Raw genomic sequence first — 21618 nt, forward strand, 5'->3', positions numbered from 1 at the left:
CTGTTTCATATTGCTTGACAACGGAGATATCAGTTGCGTGTGTGTTTGAGTGATTGAGTTATAATTTAACGTCACATCGGCAATATTTCAGCCGTATTGTGACGAGCACAAAGTTAGTATATATGATAAATATCTGTCACGAAGGACAGTAAAACGTTAGCAACGTATCACGGAATGCAAGTATAAAAACTGATCTTTTTCCAATTCTAAAAATGCAACTCGATGTGACATATATTAACATTAAAACACGGGCTATGGACCACCAGCAACCAAAGCTAGGCTACCTTACTGGGGTTCATGGGGACTTACAGTACTTCAGCTTCCTGCATGAATTCCCAGCAGGATTTACACCATCACTTCAGTGAATGGTAGTTATAAACAGTGCTAGTCAGACATTAAAACAATACAGTTGAAGCAATAAAATTCGGGTTGTCTGCAATGTACTATAATACTATTCTGCAATCAAAAGGAGACAATCTTTTTACGATACTTCAACCCCAATAAAGAGCAATATAATAACAGTTTTTGATTACATCAACCTCTAGAGTTAAAACATATCCATTCAAAAACTACTGAACAATCCTACCTCTTTTAAAAACCCTGTAATTAAATGAGAATTGATTGTGTTAAAAAGACCCTTCAGATGTGAAACTTTGTAATATGTATCCCTTATGAGAGAAAATTCCACACAGTCAAGCAAAACGTGCTTGACCGTGATTGTCTCATCACAAGGGATACAAAACGGAGGATCTTCCCCTTTCAATAAATATTCATTTGTATATCTGCTGTGGCCAATACGACATCGTCGTAATATGACCTCATCAAATCTGGACTGGCAGCCCAAGTAGGTGTAACCGATATAGGGTTTTATTGCATGTAATTTATTGATACCTACTTGGGTGTCCCACTGATATCTCTGATATAGCACCTTATGATAGGTTTTATATCGCTGTATGGGATCTGAAGTGGTGTCTCAGATTTGTCGAGTGCTGCTTTGGCAGCTGTGTCTGCCATTGTGTTACCATGAATTCCAACATGGCTTGGTATCCAACAGAAGACGATGTCATATTGGCCAGAAACAAGTTCATTATGCAATTCAATAACTGCAGTTAAAAGTGGACGTTCATATGCCATGTTATTTGTGGTTTGAAGACACGAAAGAGAATCAGAAAATATTATATACTGGTTAGACTGTGATTGGCTTTTTTAAATATTTTAAAGCTATTAAAATGGTATATGCTTCCGCAGTAAAAATGGAACAGTGAGCATGTATTCTGAATGAGAGAATCCTGGATCCAATGACAGCGTGTGTGTTTGAGTTTGTGAGAGTGAGTGAGTGAGATAATAAAAGGGATAGTGAGAGAAAGTGTGTGCGTATGTGTCTGTGTTTGTTTGTGTGAGTGTGTGTGTGTTTGTGTGAGTGAGAGAGAGAGGTGAGGTGAAAATTGGGTTTTACGTCGTGCTTGAGAATATTTCGCTCATATGACGACGTGCATGCGTGTGTATGTGTATGTGCGGCTGCTTGTACTAGCCCAGACTGAAGCTGGTTTTATAGTGCTAGCCCACTGAGATATCATGCTGCAGTGAAGCATGAATACCCCACTCAGACACATTATACTGACTCCGAGCCGACCAGTCCTTGTTGTACCCATTAATGCCGAGCGCCAGGCAGGGACCAACAAGTACCATATTTTAACGTCTTTTGGTATGACGCGGTCGGGGATCCGGGCGGACGCTCTCCGGGCGGACGCTCTAACCACTAAACCACGGAGGAGAGAGAGAGAGAAAGAGAGAGTGTGTGTGCTCACACAACTCCGTATATTGATGCCTGTTTCATATTGCTTGACAACTGAGATACCAGTTGAACATGGATACGTCACTGAGACAGATTATACTGACTCCGAGTCGACCAGTCCCTGTTTCATCCCATGAATGCCGAGAGACCGAGAAAGAACAAGTGCCATCTTTAAATGTGTTTTGGTAGGACATGGCAGGGCATCGAATCCCCGGTATTCCGTTTTGCCCCACGGGGGTAATCAACTCCACTGTTGACTTCCAGATAGAGATGATACTGTCTTCACATACTGTCTTCTTATGCCACCCTCTGTTCCATGACCCTTCCCCTTCCCCGAACACCACGCACACACACTTACACGCACGCGCACGCGCACGCTCACACACACACATGACAAACAATCTCACACAACCAACAAACACCTAACCACACATGAATGAACACACACACACATATAGATAGATAGATAGATACACACACAGGTGCACACTCACAAAAACACACAAACATACCACAAGGAATCTTACACACATCACCCATGCATGAACACTCACATGCACACAGATAGATAGATATATAGATAGATAGATTGATAGATACAGTCATAGATAGATACAGAGATACCGAGATGGGCTGATACATACATATGGATAGGTAGGTAGATAGACACATGGCGAGGTAGATAGGTAGATAGATAGACACACAGAGGTAGATAGATAGATAGATACTCACATACACACAACTGCATCCCCAAAGTTTTGGTAACTGATGAGACATTCGGAAATATCCTGACGAAATGACCAAAAAACCAGTCGGTACCATTACGAAAGTATAGCTATACACAGTAAACAACGGTTCGGTACAACCGCAGTTCGTTACACGCATCAGTTCGTCTACAATATGTAGTGCCAGGGAACCCAACCTTCAGACAAGCAGATATATGCTCTGTGAGGTGTTTATACGTGTAAACTGTATTCAGTATAGTTCAGTACACAGGGGCTTGTAACGCTAAAAACTGCCATCAAGGTATATATTGTCACTGACGGGGTCTTAGTACTATATAAAAAGGAAAGGGATGTAACGAGGTCAACACACCAGGTTCGTTTCAGGGCGAATTCAACAATACTCACTGTATTTATCGATTTAAAGTATGCACACATTTCAAGCCAATAGATTTACCTACAAAATGAGACATACAGCACAAAAATCGAAGCAGTACTTTGGGAGCTAGGGTCTTCGGAAGCTCGAAAAATCGTGATTTCTCGATTCCGAGCCAAAATCCCTGCTCAGAATTTGTAGCGGTAACTTACCCATTTTCTTGCTTATTTCACAATATACACAAACAACATGCACCAAAACATGTTGAACTGATGGCGCCTGTCATCGCACTAGTCGCCATTCTTTCGGAGACACTTACATCTCACTGTCATAATGAGTTTACGTACATTTATTCATCGCAAACAGAATTGTGTCGTGTCAGTTCGCCATTGACGACCATGGCCTTAACATGCCCCGCACTGAAAAGAGCCAGCGATTTGATGAGACATAATTTATTTTTTAGTCAATGAGCTCCCTTGCTCTTTTCAGTGCGGGGCAGGTTAAGGCCAAGGTCGTCAATGGCGAAATTAATGTAACCACCAAATTATGAAAACACATTGCAAACACAAAGCGACATATACAATGCATACACTTTATAATCAGACATGGTGTTCACATGATAAAATTGCGTATTTATTTGTCTGATTTGTCAAAATTGTAAACAAATTTCCGGTATTACGTGCCCACGGTAATGACTGCGTTGGAAAACTAAACCATCAGAACTACGTGCTTGGGGAAGAAAAGCGCACTTTACTCAAGGAAAACGGCAATAATAATACTGTAGTGTAAACTGCATGTGAAGTAAGATGTAATTGTAAGAGTTATCATCAATTATTATTTGGACAGGCATTCATATTTGATGACACTGACACAAGGGATGGACAAGGCGAAAAGCATACGGAGAGAGCTGGTTATCAGGCATAGCAAGCATCACTGCAAATAAGGCTATATTTTGAAATGTACTATATTTAGATAGAAGCAAAATATTATGATCTTACCACGGTGGTCTGGATGAGTCGGACTCTGCGCTTGACGACACACGGTTTGAAGACAAAAGGTCTTCACTAGGTTCCGCATGATCGTATCTCGTCTTTATTTTGAAGTCAGGGAAATTAGCCCGTGTCGGTTCAAAAGAATATAGTTGGACGTTTTCTTGATTCAGTGAAACTTCGTCGCTGTCAGACGACGAGTCCGAGGCCATGATGTTTATGACGGTGTCTTTCACGTAAGATTAAGACAAGCTACCAGTTAGAGTTGCACCAATTACGTCATATCTAAGGGGGGTAACTCAGGCCTGTTTTGCTCTAAAATCGAAGGCTTCATAACGGCGAACCATTTTCACACGTATTTTGAGGTTCAAACTATTAATATGAAAAAGATGAGTGCATATTTCCCAAAATGAACACTTGCCCTTTAAGATCACAGACACAAGTAGACATACAAGGAATACATACAGCTTCGTTGTTCAGAAGATATAAGGTAGATATACTGAGGGTCAAAAGAAAGTATGCTGAAATTGTTGTGTTAATTGATTATGTTTAATAGTATTTATCCGACATTGTGAACACAAAAGTAAACCAAAAGGTTTTTCTGTCTGCACTCATTGACATCGAGTATGGGTACAGCAGTGAAGTGTCATCAGCCGGTTGTTTCGGCTGGTACCCATGGTAGCATCTGGAACTGCTCATTTGTGACGTCATTCCGACTTTACGTCACAATGTGATTTGAATGACGTCACCACTGCTGACGACGCAACAATACAATGCCACGAAGCGTTGTAGACGCGGGCACAGTCGTTGACGTCACGGTCGATGGTACCAAAGCGTGCTCCATTCAAATTCTTGGTTGAATCCCCTACACCTCCAAATCCATCTAAATACTGATCGCTGCCCGGGTGATCATCACTTGGATCATTGTGAAAGGAATCCCAGTGCAAGGCGTAACCCTCAGCCTCGGAGTCCACTCGTACGCTCTTGTAGATCAGATGGCCAGCGTCCTTGCCAGTAGCGCCCAGCACGACAAGCATATCGTACACTCCCTGATTGGTTAAGCGGTGTAGGAGCTCCAGGCCAAGGAAATGGAATATTAACTTAGTCGTAAAACCGTCTCTCATTTCCTGCCACGTCAGTGCAACATTTGAGTTAAAGTATTCCATAACTTGTGTCACAGATGTCAAATTTGAGGTCGATAAGGCACAAAACCACTCATAGATGTTGGTACTCCCCCACGGTTGAATGAGGTACTGTGTAATCGCAGATCGCCCTGGTGTCTCCATGCAATCTATAAAGAAACATACAAAATAGGAGTGAGTGAGGGAGTTTAGTTTTACGCCTCACTCAGCAATATTCCAGCTATATGGCGGCGTTCTGTAAATAATCGAGTCTGGACCATACAATCCAGTGATCAGCACGATACAAAATAGGAATGCAGAGACCTATGCATATGCTGAAACTCTTGAAAAAACATTTTCGATTCTTTGTAACATTTGACAAAGGGGCATTTTGAAGAACTTGAAAGCATGAATAACAACTTTTATTCTCCATGAATACCTGACGGGGCAAAGAGTAGCTCTGAAACGTCAGTGCACAGAATTAAAGACGGTGTCCAAAACATGTGCCATGGTGATATTTGTATTTCACATCAGTAAAATCGATTGTATCGAGATGCACTTGAGCACACAAACGGATCATGTCTGATACTGCAAACCATGACTACGCGTTTCTATTGTTTGTCAGTATATTTACATCCGAGTGCCTTTTGTTTACACGATCTAAACTGGTGTAAAAGGTTGCAATCGTAAGATTTTAATAGTGATCACATTTTCATATTTGTGGAAAATATATGTGAAAGATAAGATAATAATCGGCAACGTAAATGACGTACCTCGATAACGTCGTTGGCAGTAATCCCCCACGAAGCCATTGACACACTGACAGGTCCTGTTTCCGGGGTAGAACGTTCCGCCATTTTCACATGGATTCATCTGCGGAGGAAGGTTGTTACAAAGAAAGTTTGCACATATTTGTTACATTCATGATACAATGAATTAATGACACTCAGTCTAGTCAAGGATTTTGAGGAACCTGAAAACAAATACTAGTATGATAACAGTACTACATGTTTTAAAAACAAAACGAAAACAATTTGTGCCGTAGTGAGGAATATTTCAGAAATAACTGCACTCTGGAAATGTCTGAATCTGGATCAGACAATCCAGTGATCAACAACATGAGCGTCGATCTGCGCAATTGGGAACCGATGGCATGTATCAGCGACCCTGACAACCCGATCCCGTTAGTCGCCTCTTACGACAAGCATGGGTGATCAATATTCTAACTCGGACCTTCACGGGTTGCGGAAATGGTAAGCATGTTTGTATCAACAGTAACCATGGCAACCCAACTATGTCATGCTGCCGTCATGTAGTTGATGTCTTGATGTGTGTCGTTAACAGACAAACAAACAAACACTTCTCTTGTAACCATGCGTGAAACCTACCACCAGTCACACCTAGTGTATTGTAAATCCATAAATCTGAATTAATTCTTTACCTGCAGGAGATGTACAATCAACAAAACACCAACAGCGTGAATTTATCGATGTACTGACGCTTTGATGTAAACAGGAAGTAAGGTTCACGGTCAGTTTCTACATGAACTAATTCAGTCAATGTTACTGAAGGTTAGCAAGGGACCGGCCATTGTTTATGGGTTGGGACGGGTCAGATGAAATCAGGGGAGGGTCCCTAACGAACAATGGCTATGACAGGCCATTCACAATAAAAAACATATTTAGGGATGGTCATTAAAGTGGACATTACGTAATAATATAATGTCAAGTGTTCTTTACAATATATGCCTTAAAAGGGGGTGGGGGAAGGGAAGGTTCGGGGGAAGGGAGTGGTCATGTTTAACGAAGTACAGGCACACGTGAAAGGTAAATCGTAAAATGAGACAAGCATGAAAGGAAGGTCAGTGAGTCGTATTTTGAGTCTGGCCAGACAATCCCATGATCAACAGCATGAGCATCGATCTGCAGGCAATTGGGAACCGATGACATGTGTCAACCAAGTCAGCGAGCCTGACCACCCGATCCCGTTCGTCGCCTTTTACGACAAGCATGGGTTACTGAAGATCAATATTCTAACCCAGACCTTCACGGGCTGAAGAAAGATGAAGCTTATCTGGGTTTTGATAAGCATGCAATGGAAGAGTATTTTTTTGTCACATCAGGGCATACGTTTCCACATCGGCGTGACAAAATGAGGTAAGAACATTTTTTTTAATTATTTCAGATCGGAAGGAAAATTCAGGACAGGAGGGAAACAGAGAAAAAAAATGCTGACAGATTGATGATGACGAGTGTTTGAGTAAGATAAGGGGTTTCGCTGCTTTAAGCAATATCCAATCGGAGGACACCAGAAATGGGCTTCACAAATTGTACCCATGTGGGAAATCAAACCCGGGAACGCTTCACCCACTAGGTCACCTATTGCCTTTGTATTGTACCAGTTAGGTCTAGGATGTCCTGAGGGATTTAAATATGGATAATGGAGGTAACATGGCACTTTTTATATTTCTTTTGCACAAAAACCAAAAATAACTTACAAGTGTAGTCATGGTGCAGTCCACATTAGAAACGAACCCGGAACAGTTTCCGTCTGAATAACGCCCACTCAGCTGACACGTGAGGCCACCAGGTGTCTTGCAGTAGGAGGCTGACAGACAGCCTGGGTCGTTCAGACAGAGCACAGAGCACTCGGTCCTGCTTCTGACAGCCTTGACTGTAATCAGATCATCGTCGGTTTTTGATGAGAGGCAGTTCTTGAAAGCAACACGTCTTCTTTCAGCAAAGATGGCCGACACGTGTAGAAATAACATCAGCTGACAGCTCTCGTGAAGCCTCATGGTTGGTTCTGTGATTAAAGCGTTACTTCCTGTATAATGTAGACTCTGATTAGATCTGATTTATATCTGCAGTATACAGTATGTATAGTGCTGCATACAAGCAAAGAAAAAGACACAAGAACACGTTTTTGTAACAAAAACACACAAGAACACGTTTTGTAACAAGAACTCACGAGAACCCGTTTTACAACAAGGGCACACGAGAACTCTTTTTTGCAACAAGAACAGTTTTTTGTAGCAAGAACGTTTTTGTTACAAGTACACACAAGAACGCGTTTTGTATCAAGAACACACAAAAACACGTTTTTGTATCTACAACACACAAGAACACGTTTTTGTATCTCAAGTCAAAACATTGATTATACAACAGTCTCGTTTCCTGTTGACTGGGTTCCATCCTATTGCGCAACTTAGTATAATAACCAGTCCAGAATTTTTAGACCAATTCATTTAACTGGATACATAAATATTAATTAGTATTATTTGATACATCTAAGCACTTGTATATTGCAACACTACGCTCTTTCCAATCCTTGCAAACACGTCGTGCAGCGTGCTCTGTCGTACAGCGTACTCTGACAAACGGAAACCTGGAAATCGTGGAAATCTCAAAACGAGGCTCTGCCGCTAGAAAAGTTTGGCGGTCTGGTACGAAATTGATATTATATCAATCACATTGTGCGTTACAGCACTACACTGAATAAGCGCAAAAAAACACATAACAGGTGTAACCAGTGAGCCAGATGCATTGCGAATCATGTTACGACCTCATCAAACAGGGGCAGTCTGTGACGTCTTAGGGTCATGCAGACTACACCTTGACATAAACTATAGAAATACGATGTTATTAAAGTTTAAAATTCATTTGTAAATACCATTTTCTTATGAAACACGAAATTGGAATTCCGTGTAACCATAGTTGTTTGTGATGTCTATTTTCACTTTCACATGAGAAAATTCGGACCGGCAGAAAAGCAGGTTATTGTCTGAATATTTTAATGAGACTCATGTTTCGGTTTGCAACACACAAGAACACGTTTTTGTATGTACAACACACAAGAACACGTTTTCGGGGGTTTTTTTTCTGTGAAGTTGGATGATTTCTTTAATTGTGCGTGAGGTCCGTAAAATAATATCACTCATCACATGCACGCATGTACAAAATGAGAGTTTACGGCAATATGCTTTGTCGACGATTTGTAAATTAGGCCTTATAATGTTTCACCAAATCGTGAGCAAGATGGCAAATGTTTGGTTTTCATCCATAGCTAAATCCCATAGCTGTGTGGCTGAAATATTTGGACTCACTCACGCACACGCATACATTTTTTATGATGTCTGCAAAATCCAAAAAGCTTATTGGATAAGACAAAAGAAGTCTTGCTCTTATCCGTTAAATTGGGGCAGTGGGGCAGCCTGGTGGTTAAAACGTCCGCTCGTCAAGCCGAACACCCGGGTTGGGCACAATGTGTGAAGCCCATTTCTAGTGTCCTCCGCCGTGATATTGCTGGATGATGCTAAAAGTGGCGTAAAACCATACTCACTCACTATTCGTTAAATAACATAATGTTCGAGAAATATAGATAACTGGTATAGAAAAGTCAAATGGCACTGATCAGAGAGCAAACATACCTTAAGGTTTTCCTGTTCAGTTATCCTGGACTAAAATGAAGCAGGACCCGGGTGTTTAATAAGGTTAAACCGTTATACAACTGTCATACAATCAACATGCTTAATTTGGACACGTCTTAAGCGTTATCGAATATTCAGCTATAAAAGAAATGTAATAAAGTATGACCAAATTGTTGGCACATCGACTGAACAGGGTTACATTGCATTTTCAGTTTAATTGTTTCTTTCATATTGACGTTTCAGTGGCATTTTCTATGCCCGACAACAATAAAAATATTTCATGTGTTTTCGCCCGTTTGAAGTGTAACTGTTCAATCACGCAATGTTGGTTTAACATTTCGAACGAGTTGTCGTTCTTGTTTATAGTTGGTCTGATGTTCATACGCCAATATGAAATCCTTCCAGAGGGGCGCGGGCCGCACGGGTCACAAAGGTTCACTCCCAAAAGACAGACCCAATGAGTACACTAATTAACTGAGCCATGTTATCCACCCCTATTTAATTAATGAGCTGGCCCAGAGTCACTCGAAGGTACGTATAGTAACAACACGCTCCAATCTCCTGTGCCCTTCTCAAAACATTTATTACTAATCCTTTGACTGACCCATCGCTACCAGAAAAAGAAGAATTTTATTCTCATAAATCATATGCATGTTGTGACACAGAGAACATACAGATAATTTACAATATGAACAGTATGAGTTTATACATGGCAACAATAACAAACAAGATTACAATTATGCACATGCTAGATCTCATTTGTTCAGTAAACCTTCCTTGATGTATTTGGCTAATTTCAAGGTGAGTGGTTTAGAACTGGATTTCATAACTGAGGTCTAATTTTTATCTATTGAGGGATTATTACAAAAATACTTTGGCAGATATCTATTTCTTAGGGTTACATAGTGTAATTCTTTATAAAGATTGTAATATTTACCTTTTGAGGTAGCAATTACTGTTGCATTCCATGATTGATAAAACTGAGCAATAAGAATCCTTTTAACATTACTTTTTAAAGCATTAGGAGAAACAATATACTGTGACATCCACACATGATATAAGCTAGTATCCCGTAGGATATTTTCTATTGACGTAAGTAGGCTAAAGTATTTTCATATCCCCCTCAATAGTCACACCAAGTACATATATATGTTGATGCAATATGTCTTAATTTAAAAATCATAATTCATTACATGAATTAATAAAACTATAGTTAATACCTAATCATTTTATCCATCTCACGTATTTTAACGCTCTTTGAGTCTCTTATAGCCTTCTGGCGGCTTGTGGGGCGGTGGGGTAGCCTAGTGGTTAAAGCATTGGCTCGTCACGCCGAAGACCCGGGTTCGATTCCCCACATGGGTACAATGTGTGAAGCCCATTTCTGGTGTCCACCGCCGTGATATTGCTGGAATATTGCTAAATGCGGCGTGAAACTAAACTCAGTCAGTCAGTCTGGCGGCTTGTGCATGCACAGCTCTATAATTTATGTATATAGTTTGGCATGAAATGCATGTGGACCCGGTTTTTTGTAAATATCTCTTCATCCAATGACCCAATCGATCTCAAACTGTGCAAGTGGATGTTTTGTCAGACAACCTAATCACATTGTAAATCACCGATTTTATGCATTTGTATTAAATAATCTGTCTATGTAACTGTCAACAAAATAAACAGCAGAACGCAGACGGCTTGCAGAGGGAGGGAGCCAATGACCTGTAACAGCGGCAGTGTTGGGTCATAAAGGTCAACGTTCGTCAATGTAGGTCAGCTATCTGAGAATCTAACTTTGGATGCCTACCTTTTTGTACAAGGTTTTGTTTATTGGTTGTTGGTTTATGTTTCACAATTTTTAGCACGATGTTCTTTTTCATGCCAAGAGCAAAAGTTGTACGTTTCATGTAATCCGACACCTTATAAATCGGTTTGCTACGTTTGCTCTCTTTTTAAAAAAAATTCAACACATTTCTAATTAAACATTTAGCATCATCTGAATAAGCTTTCATGATGACAGCTAGAAGTAGTCAATGTGAATGATCCAAACAGTCTATCACTGTGCAGTGCACAGGTAACTATCATGAACTGCACGTGCATTTACCTTTATGACCCAACACTGCCGCTGTTACAGGTCATTGGCTCCCTATACAGAATAAAGAAGTTGTATATTTATAAACATAGTCCTCATTCTTCATCCACCCAACTTCTAGAATGCCAATCAAAGAAGACTTTCGGCAGTCCTTTCTTAGTGTGCGGGTTTCCATAGCAACAGCGTAAATATGATATGATTATTTTATGATAAAATGCAGCGAAGAGGGTTCGGGTGATCCTGTCACAGGCAGGCTGTTTGGACAGGTACCTTCGCCCCCTTCACACTCAGCACAGTAACCCTCTCTACAGGTTTTGTCCACAACGCTGCCAGCTTCTGTATTGCCAAGAAGGGTCGTGTTCCTGGCAGCAAACCCAGGTACTCTTCCAATATCAAACTGTCAAAGCTCCTTAGTGTAGCAGTTATTGGTGAACTGGACCAAACTGTCAAAGATCCTTAGTGCAGCCGTTATTGGTGGACTGAAACAAACTGTCAAAGATCCTTAGTGCAGCCGTTATTGGTGGACTGAAACAAACTGTCAAAGATCCTTAGTTCGGCCGTTATTGACGGACTGGACCAAACTGTCAAAGCTCTTTAGTGTAGCAGTTATTGGTGGGTTGGACCAAACTGTCAAAGATTCTTAGTGCAGCCGCTATTCGGGGGCTTGACCAAACTGTCAAAGATCCTTAGTGCAGCCGTTATTGGTGGGCTGGACCAAACTGTCAAAGCTCCTTAGTGTAGCACTTATTGGTGGGCTGGACCAAACTGTCAAATATTCTTAGTTTATCCGTCATTGGTGAGCAGGACCAAACTGTCAAAGCTCCTTAGTGAAGCCGTTATTGGTGGGCTGGACCAAACTGTCAAAGATCCTTAGTGCAGCCGTTATTGGTGAGCTGGACCAAAACTATCAAAGATCCTTAGTGCAGCCGTTATTGGTGGGCTGGACCAAACTGTCAAATAATCTTAGTTCATCCGATATTGCAAACTGTCAAAGATCCTTAGCGTAGCAGTTTTTGGTGAGCAAGACCAAACTGTCAAAGATCCTTAGTGCAGCCATTATTTGTGGGCTGGACCAAACTATCAAAGATCCTTAGTGCAGCCGTTTTTGGTGGACTGAACCAAACTGTCAAAGATTCTTAGTGCAGCCGTTTTTGGTGGGCTTGACAAAACTGTCAAATTTTCTTAGTTCATCCGATATTGCAAACTGTCAAAGCTCCTTAGTGTAGCAGTTTTTGGTGAGCAAGACCAAACTGTCAAAGATCCTTAGTGCAGCCATTATTTGTGGGCTGGACCAAACTGTCAAAGATCCTTAGTGCAGCCGTTTTTGGTGGACTGAACCAAACTGTCAAAGATTCTTAGTGCAGCCGTTTTTGGTGGGCTTGACAAAACTGTCAAATTTTCTTAGTTCATCCGATATTGCAAACTGTCAAAGTTCCTTAGTGTAGCAGTTATTCGTGGGCTGGACCAAACTGTCAAAGATTCTGAGTGCAGCCGTTGTTGGTGGGCTGGACCAAACTGTCAGAGATCCTTAGTTCAGTCATTATTGGGGGGTTTGACGAAACTGTTAAGATCCTTAGTTCAGCCGTTATTGGTGAGCTTGACCAAACTGTCAAAGATCCTTAGTGCAGCCGTTATTGGTGGGCTAAAACCAAACTGTCAAAGATCCTTAGTTCAGCCGTTGTTGGTGGACTGGACCAAACTGTCAGAGATCCTTAGTGTAACCGTTATTGGTGGAATGAACCAAACTGTCAAAGATCCTTAGTTCAGCAGTTATTGCTGGGTTGGACCAAACTGCCAAAGCTCCTTAGTGTAGCTGTTATTGGTGGGCTGGACCAAACTGTCAAAGCTCCTTAGTGTAGCAGTTATTGGTGGGCTGGACCAAACTGTCAAAGATTCTTAGTTCGGCCGTTATTGGTGGGCTGAAACAAACTGTCAAAGATCCTTAGTGCAGCCGTTATTGGTGGGCTTGTCAAAACTGTCAAAGATCCTTAGTTCGGCCGTTATTGGCGGACTGGACCAAACTGTCAAAGCTCCTTAGAGTAGCAGTTATTGGTGATCTTGACCAAACTGTCAAAGATCCTTAGTGCAGCCGTTATTGGTGGGCTGGACCAAACTGTCAAACCTCCTTAATGTAGCCGTTATTGGTGGGCTGAACCAAACTGTCAAAGATCCTTAGTTCAGCCGTTTTTGGTGGACTGGACCAAACTGTCAGAGATCCTTAGTTCATCCATTGTTGGTGGACTGGACCAAACTGTCAAAGATCCTTAGTTCAGCCGTTATTGATGGGCTTGACCAAACTGTCAAAGATCCTTAGTTAAGCCGTTGTTGGTGAACTGGACCAAACTGTCAGAGATCCTTAGTTCGGCCATTGTTGGTGGGCTGGACCAAACTGTTAAAGATCCTCAGTTCAGACGTTATCAGTGGGTTTGACGAAACTGTTAAGATCCTTAGTTCAGCCGTTATTGGTGAGCTGGACCAAACTGTCAAAGATCCTTAGTGCAGCCGTTATTCGTGGGCTGGACCAAACTGTCAAAGATTCTTAGTGCAGCCGTTCTTGGTGGGCTGGACCAAACTGTCAAAGATCCTTAGTTCAATCATTATTGGTGAGTTTGACGAAACTGTTAAGATCCTTAGTTCAGCCGTTATTGGTGGGCTGGACCAAACTGTCAAAGATCCTTAGTGCAGCCGTTATTGGTGGACTGAAACAAACTGTCAAAGATCCTTAGTTCAGCAGTTATTGCTGGGCTGGACCAAACTGTCAGAGATCCTTAGTGTAACTGTTATTGGTGGGCTGGACCAAACTGTCAAAGCTCCTTAGTGTAGCAGTTATTGGTGGGCTGGACCAAACTGTCAAACATTCTTAGTGCAGCCGTTATTGGTGGGCTTGTCCAAACTGTCTTAGATCCTTAGTTCGGCCGTTATTGGCGGACTGGACCAAACTGTCAAAGCTCCATAGAGTAGCAGTTATTGGTGAGCTTGACCAAACTGTCAAAGATCCTTAGTGCAGCCGTTATTGGTGGGCTGGACCAAGCTGTCAAAGATCCTAAGTTCAGCCGATATTGGTGGGCTTGACCAAAATGTCAAAGCTCCTTAATGTAGCCGTTATTGGTGGGCTGGACCAAACTGTCAAAGATCCTTAGTTCAGCCGTTGTTGGTGGACTGGACCAAACTGTCAGAGATCCTTAGTGTAACCGTTATTGGTGGAATGAACCAAACTGTCAAAGATCCTTAGTTCAGGCGTTGTTGGTGGACTGGACCAAACTGTCAAAGATCCTTAGTGCAGCCGTTATTGGTGGACTGAACCAAACTGTCAAAGATCCTTAGTTCAGACGTTATTGGTGGGCTGGACCAAACTGTCAAAGATCCTTAGTTCAGCCGTTATTGGTGGGCTGGACCAAACTGTCAAAGATCCTTAGTTCAGCCGTTATTGGCGGACTGGACCAAACTGTCAGAGATCCGTAGAGTAACCGTTATTGGTGGACTGAACCAAACTGTCAAAGATCCTTAGTTCAGCCGTTGTTGGTGGACTGGACCAAACTGTCAAAGATCCCTAGTGTAACTGTTATTGGTGGGCTGGGCCAAACTGTCAAAAATCCTTAGTGCTGCCGTTCTTGGTGGACTGAAACAAACTGTCAAAGATTCTTAGTGCAGCCGTTTTTGGTGGGCTTCACCAAACTGTCAAATTTTCTTAGTTCATCCGATATTGCCAACTGTCAAAGCTCCTTAGTGCAGCCGTTATTGGTGGACTGAAACAAACTGTCAAAGATCCTTAGTTCAGCAGTTATTGCTGGGCTGGACCAAACTGTCAGAGATCCTTAGTGCTGCCGTTCTTGGTGGACTGAAACAAACTGTCAAAGATTCTTAGTGCAGCCGTTTTTGGTGGGCTTCACCAAACTGTCAAATTTTCTTAGTTCATCCGATATTGCCAACTGTCAAAGATCCTTAGTGCAGCCGTTATTGGTGGACTGAAACAAACTGTCAAAGATCCTTAGTTCAGCAGTTATTGCTGGGCTGGACCAAACTGTCAGAGATCCTTAGTGTAACTGTTATTGGTGGGCTGGGCCAAACTGTCAAAAATCCTTAGTGCTGCCGTTCTTGGTGGACTGAAACAAACTGTCAAAGATTCTTAGTGCAGCCGTTTTTGGTGGGCTTCACCAAACTGTCAAATTTTCTTAGTTCATCCGATATTGCCAACTGTCAAAGCTCCTTAGTTCAGCCGTTGTTGGTGGACTGGACCAAACTGTCAAAGATCCCTAGTGTAACTGTTATTGGTGGGCTGGGCCAAACTGTCAAAAATCCTTAGTGCTGCCGTTCTTGGTGGACTGAAACAAACTGTCAAAGATTCTTAGTGCAGCCGTTTTTGGTGGGCTTCACCAAACTGTCAAATTTTCTTAGTTCATCCGATATTGCCAACTGTCAAAGATCCTTAGTGCAGCCGTTATTGGTGGACTGAAACAAACTGTCAAAGATCCTTAGTTCAGCAGTTATTGCTGGGCTGGACCAAACTGTCAGAGATCCTTAGTGTAACTGTTATTGGTGGGCTGGACCAAACTGTCAAAGCTCCTTAGTGTAGCAGTTATTGGTGGGCTTGACCAAACTGTCAAACATTCTTAGTGCAGCCGTTATTGGTGGGCTTGTCCAAACTGTCTTAGATCCTTAGTTCGGCCGTTATTGGCGGACTGGACCAAACTGTCAAAGCTCCATAGAGTAGCAGTTATTGGTGAGCTTGACCAAACTGTCAAAGATCCTTAGTGCAGCCGTTATTGGTGGGCTGGACCAAGCTGTCAAAGATCCTAAGTTCAGCCGATATTGGTGGGCTTGACCAAAATGTCAAAGCTCCTTAATGTAGCCGTTATTGGTGGGCTGGACCAAACTGTCAAAGATCCTTAGTTCAGCCGTTGTTGGTGGACTGGACCAAACTGTCAGAGATCCTTAGTGTAACCGTTATTGGTGGAATGAACCAAACTGTCAAAGATCCTTAGTTCAGGCGTTGTTGGTGGACTGGACCAAACTGTCAAAGATCCTTAGTGCAGCCGTTATTGGTGGACTGAACCAAACTGTCAAAGATCCTTAGTTCAGACGTTATTGGTGGGCTGGACCAAACTGTCAAAGATCCTTAGTTCAGCCGTTATTGGTGGGCTGGACCAAACTGTCAAAGATCCTTAGTTCAGCCGTTATTGGCGGACTGGACCAAACTGTCAGAGATCCGTAGAGTAACCGTTATTGGTGGACTCAACCAAACTGTCAAAGATCCTTAGTTCAGCCGTTGTTGGTGGACTGGACCAAACTGTCAAAGATCCCTAGTGTAACTGTTATTGGTGGGCTGGGCCAAACTGTCAAAAATCCTTAGTGCTGCCGTTCTTGGTGGACTGAAACAAACTGTCAAAGATTCTTAGTGCAGCCGTTTTTGGTGGGCTTCACCAAACTGTCAAATTTTCTTAGTTCATCCGATATTGCCAACTGTCAAAGCTCCTTAGTGTAGCAGTTATTGGTGGGCTGGACCAAACTGTCAAAGATTCATAGTGCAGCCGCTGTTGGTGGGCTGGACCAAACTGTCAAAGATCCTTAGTTCAGTCATTATTGGTGGGCTGGACCAAACTGTCAAAGATCCTTAGTTCAGCCGTTGTTGGTGGGCTGGACCAAACTGTCAGAGATCCTTAGTGTAACCGTTATTGATGGACTGAACCAAACTGTCAAAGATCCTTAGTTCAGCCGTTGTTGGTGGACTGGACCAAACTGTCAGAGATCCTTAGTGTAACTGTTATTGGTGGGCTGGACCAAACTGTCAAAGATCCTAAGTGCAGCCGTTATTGGTGGACTGAACCAAACTGTCAAAGATCCTTAGTTCAGCCGTTATTGGTGGGCTGGACCAAACTGTCAAAGATCCTTAGTTCAGCCGTTATTGGTGGACTGGACCAAACTGTCAGAGATCCGTAGAGTAACCGTTATTGGTGGACTCAACCAAACTGTCAAAGATCCTTAGTTCAGCCGTTGTTGGTGGACTGGACCAAACTGTCAAAGATCCCTAGTGTAAGTGTTATTGGTGGGCTGGGCCAAACTGTCAAAAATCCTTAGTGCTGCCGTTCTTGGTGGACTGAAACAAACTGTCAAAGATTCTTAGTGCAGCCGTTTTTGGTGGGCTTCACCAAACTGTCAAATTTTCTTAGTTCATCCGATATTGCCAACTGTCAAAGCTCCTTAGTGTAGCAGTTATTGGTGGGCTGGACCAAACTGTCAAAGATTCATAGTGCAGCCGCTGTTGGTGGGCTGGACCAAACTGTCAAAGATCCTTAGTTCAGTCATTATTGGTGGGCTGGACCAAACTGTCAAAGATCCTTAGTTCAGCCGTTGTTGGTGGGCTGGACCAAACTGTCAGAGATCCTTAGTGTAACCGTTATTGATGGACTGAACCAAACTGTCAAAGATCCTTAGTTCAGCCGTTGTTGGTGGACTGGACCAAACTGTCAGAGATCCTTAGTGTAACTGTTATTGGTGGGCTGGACCAAACTGTCAAAGATCCTAAGTGCAGCCGTTATTGGTGGACTGAACCAAACTGTCAAAGATCCTTAGTTCAGCCGTTATTGGTGTGCTGGACCAAACTGTCAAAGATCCTTAGTTCAGCCGTTATTGGTGGACTGGACCAAACTGTCAGAGATCCGTAGAGTAACCGTTATTGGTGGACTCAACCAAACTGTCAAAGATCCTTAGTTCAGCCGTTGTTGGTGGACTGGACCAAACTGTCAAAGATCCCTAGTGTAACTGTTATTGGTGGGCTGGGCCAAACTGTCAAAAATCCTTAGTGCTGCCGTTCTTGGTGGACTGAAACAAACTGTCAAAGATTCTTAGTGCAGCCGTTTTTGGTGGGCTTCACCAAACTGTCAAATTTTCTTAGTTCATCCGATATTGCAAACTGTCAAAGCTCCTTAGTGTAGCAGTTATTGGTGGGATGGACCAAACTGTCAAAGATTCATAGTGCAGCCGCTGTTGGTGGGCTGGACCAAACTGTCAAAGATCCTTAGTTCAGTCATTATTGGTGGGCTGGACCAAACTGTCAAAGATCCTTAGTTCAGCCGTTGTTGGTGGACTGGACCAAACTGTCAGAGATCCTTAGTGTAACCGTTATTGATGGACTGAACCAAACTGTCAAAGATCCTTAGTTCAGCCGTTGTTGGTGGACTGGACCAAACTGTCAGAGATCCTTAGTGTAACTGTTATTGGTGGGCTGGACCAAACTGTCAAAGATCCTTAGTGCAGCCGTTATTGGTGGGCTGGACCAAACTGTCAAAGCTCCTTAGTGTAGCAGTTATTGGTGAGCTGGACCAAACTGTCAAAGATCCTTAGTGTAGCCGTTATTGGTGGGCTTGACCAAACTCTGAGAGATACTTAGTGCAGCCGTGATTGGTGGACTGAACCAAACTGTCAAAGATCCTTAGTTCATTCATTATTGGTGGACTTGCCGAAACTGTCAAAGATCCTTAGTTCGGCCGTTATTGGCGGACTGGACCAAACTGTCCAAGCTCCTTAGTGTAGCAGTTATTGGTGGGCTGGACCAAACTGTCAAAGATTCTTAGTGCAGCCGTTATTCGTGGGCTTGACCAAACTGTCAAAGATCCTTAGTGCTGCCGTTATTGGTGGGCTGGACCAAACTGTCAAAGATCCTTAGTGCAGCCGTTATTGGTGTGCTGAAACAAACTGTCAAGGATTCTTAGTGCAGCCGTTATTGGTGGGCTGGACCAAACTTTCAAATATTCATAGTTTATTCGTTATTGGTGAGCTGGACCAAACTGTCAAAGCTCCTTAGTGTAGCAGTTATTGGTTGGCTGTGTCAAACTGCTAAAGATCCTTAGTGTAGCCGTTATTGGTGGAGTGAACCAAACTGTCAAAGATCCTTAGTACAGCCGTTGTTGGTGGACTGGACCAAACTGTCAGAGATCCTTAGTGTAACCGTTATTGATGGACTGAACCAAACTGTCAAAGATCCTTAGTGCAGCCGCTGTTGGTGGGCTGGACCAAACTGTCAAAGATCCTTAGTTCAGTCATTATTGGTGGGCTGGACCAAACTTTCAAAGATCCTTAGTTCAGCCGTTGTTGGTGGACTGGACCAAACTGTCAGAGATCCTTAGTGTAACCGTTATTGATGGACTGAACCAAACTGTCAAAGATCCTTAGTTCAGCCGTTGTTGGTGGACTAGACCAAACTGTCAGAGATCCTTAGTGTAACTGTTATTGGTGGGCTGGACCAAACTGTCAAAGATCCTTAGTGCAGCCGTTATTGGTGGGCTGGACCAAACTGTCAAAGCTCCTTAGTGTAGCAGTTATTGGTGAGCTGGACCAAACTGTCAAAGATCCTTAGTGCAGCCGTTATTGGTGGGCTTGACCAAACTCTGAGAGATCCTTAGTACAGCCGTTGTTGGTGGACTGGACCAAACTGTCAGAGATCCTTAGTGTAACCGTTATTGATGGACTGAACCAAACTGTCAAAGATCCTTAGTGCAGCCGCTGTTGGTGGGCTGGACCAAACTGTCAAAGATCCTTAGTTCAGTCATTATTGGTGGGCTGGACCAAACTTTCAAAGATCCTTAGTTCAGCCGTTGTTGGTGGACTGGACCAAACTGTCAGAGATCCTTAGTGTAACCGTTATTGATGGACTGAACCAAACTGTCAAAGATCCTTAGTTCAGCCGTTGTTGGTGGACTAGACCAAACTGTCAGAGATCCTTAGTGTAACTGTTATTGGTGGGCGGGACCAAACTGTCAAAGATCCTTAGTGCAGCCGTTATTGGTGGGCTGGACCAAACTGTCAAAGCTCCTTAGTGTAGCAGTTATTGGTGAGCTGGACCAAACTGTCAAAGATCCTTAGTGCAGCCGTTATTGGTGGGCTTGACCAAACTCTGAGAGATACTTAGTGCAGCCGTTATTGGTGGACTGAACCAAACTGTCAAAGATCCTTAGTTCATTCATTATTGGTGGACTTGCCGAAACTGTCAAAGATCCTTAGTTCGGCCGTTATTGGCGGACTGGACCAAACTGTCCAAGCTCCTTAGTGTAGCAGTTATTGGTGGGCTTGACCAAACTGTCAAAGATTCTTAGTGCAGCCGTTATTGGTGGGCTTGACCAAACTGTCAAAGATCCTTAGTGCTGCCGTTATTGGTGGGCTGGACCAAACTTTCAAAGATCCTTAGTGTAGCCGTTATTGGTGAGCTTGACCAAACTGTCAAAGATCCTTATTGCAGCCGTTATTGGTGGGCTGGACCAAACTGTCAAAGCTCCTAAGTGTAGCAGTTATTGGTGAACTGGACCAAACTGTCTAAGATCCTTAGTGCAGCCGTTATTGGTGGGCTGGACCAAAATGTCAAAGATCCTTACTGCAGCCGTTATTGGTGTGCTGAAACAAACTGTCAAAGATTCTTAGTGCAGCCGTTATTTGTGGGCTGGACCAAACTTTCAAATATTCATAGTTTATTCGTTATTGGTGAGCTGGACCAAACTGTCAAAGCTCCTTAGTGTAGCAGTTATTGGTTGGCTGTGTCAAACTGCTAAAGATCCTTAGTGTAGCCGTTATTGGTGGAGTGAACCAAACTGTCAAAGATCCTTAGTACAGCCGTTATTGGTGGACTGAACCAAACTGTCAAAGATCCTTAGTACAGCCGTTATTGGTGGACTGAACCAAAGTTTCGAAGATCCTTAGTTCAGCCGTTATTGGTGTGCTTGACCTAACTGTCAAAGCTCCTTAGTGTAGCTGCTCTTGGTGGGCTGGACCAAGCTGTCAAAGCTCCTTAGTGTAGCAGTTATTGGTGGGCTGGACCAAACTGTCAAAGATCCTTAGTTCGGCCGTTATTGGCGGACTGAACCAAACTGTCAAAGCTTCACAGAGTAGCAGTTATTGGTGAGCTAGACAAAACTGTCAGAGATCCTTAGTTCAGCCGTTATTGGTGGGCTTGACCAAACTGTCAAAGATCCTTAGTTCAGCCGTTATTGGTGTTCTGGACCAAACTGTCAAAGATCCTTAGTGCAGCCGTTATTGGTGAGCTGGACCAACCTGTCAAAGATCCTTAATGCAGCCGTTATTGGTGGGCTTGACCAAACTCTGAGAGATACTTA

General features: G+C 42.8%; 1 protein-coding gene across 1 annotated transcript in view; it reads right to left on the reverse strand.

Annotated features, from left to right (window-relative positions):
• Positions 1 to 5425: 5425 nt before the first annotated feature.
• The window catches only part of LOC124264418 (protein crumbs-like), a 65373-nt gene continuing 49180 nt past the window's right edge, over positions 5426 to 21618 (reverse strand). The window contains exons 3-4 of the mRNA XM_046699160.1: positions 5777 to 5876; positions 5426 to 5463 (exon numbers count right to left, since the gene is read on the reverse strand). Coding sequence (XP_046555116.1) covers positions 5426 to 5463; positions 5777 to 5876 — 138 coding nt within the window. The remainder of the gene's footprint in view (positions 5464 to 5776; positions 5877 to 21618) is intronic.

The sequence above is a fragment of the Haliotis rubra genome, unplaced genomic scaffold (assembly GCF_003918875.1).
Source record: "Haliotis rubra isolate DU_JTF1 unplaced genomic scaffold, ASM391887v1 Scf922, whole genome shotgun sequence".
Taxonomy (NCBI): Eukaryota; Metazoa; Mollusca; class Gastropoda; order Lepetellida; family Haliotidae; genus Haliotis; species Haliotis rubra.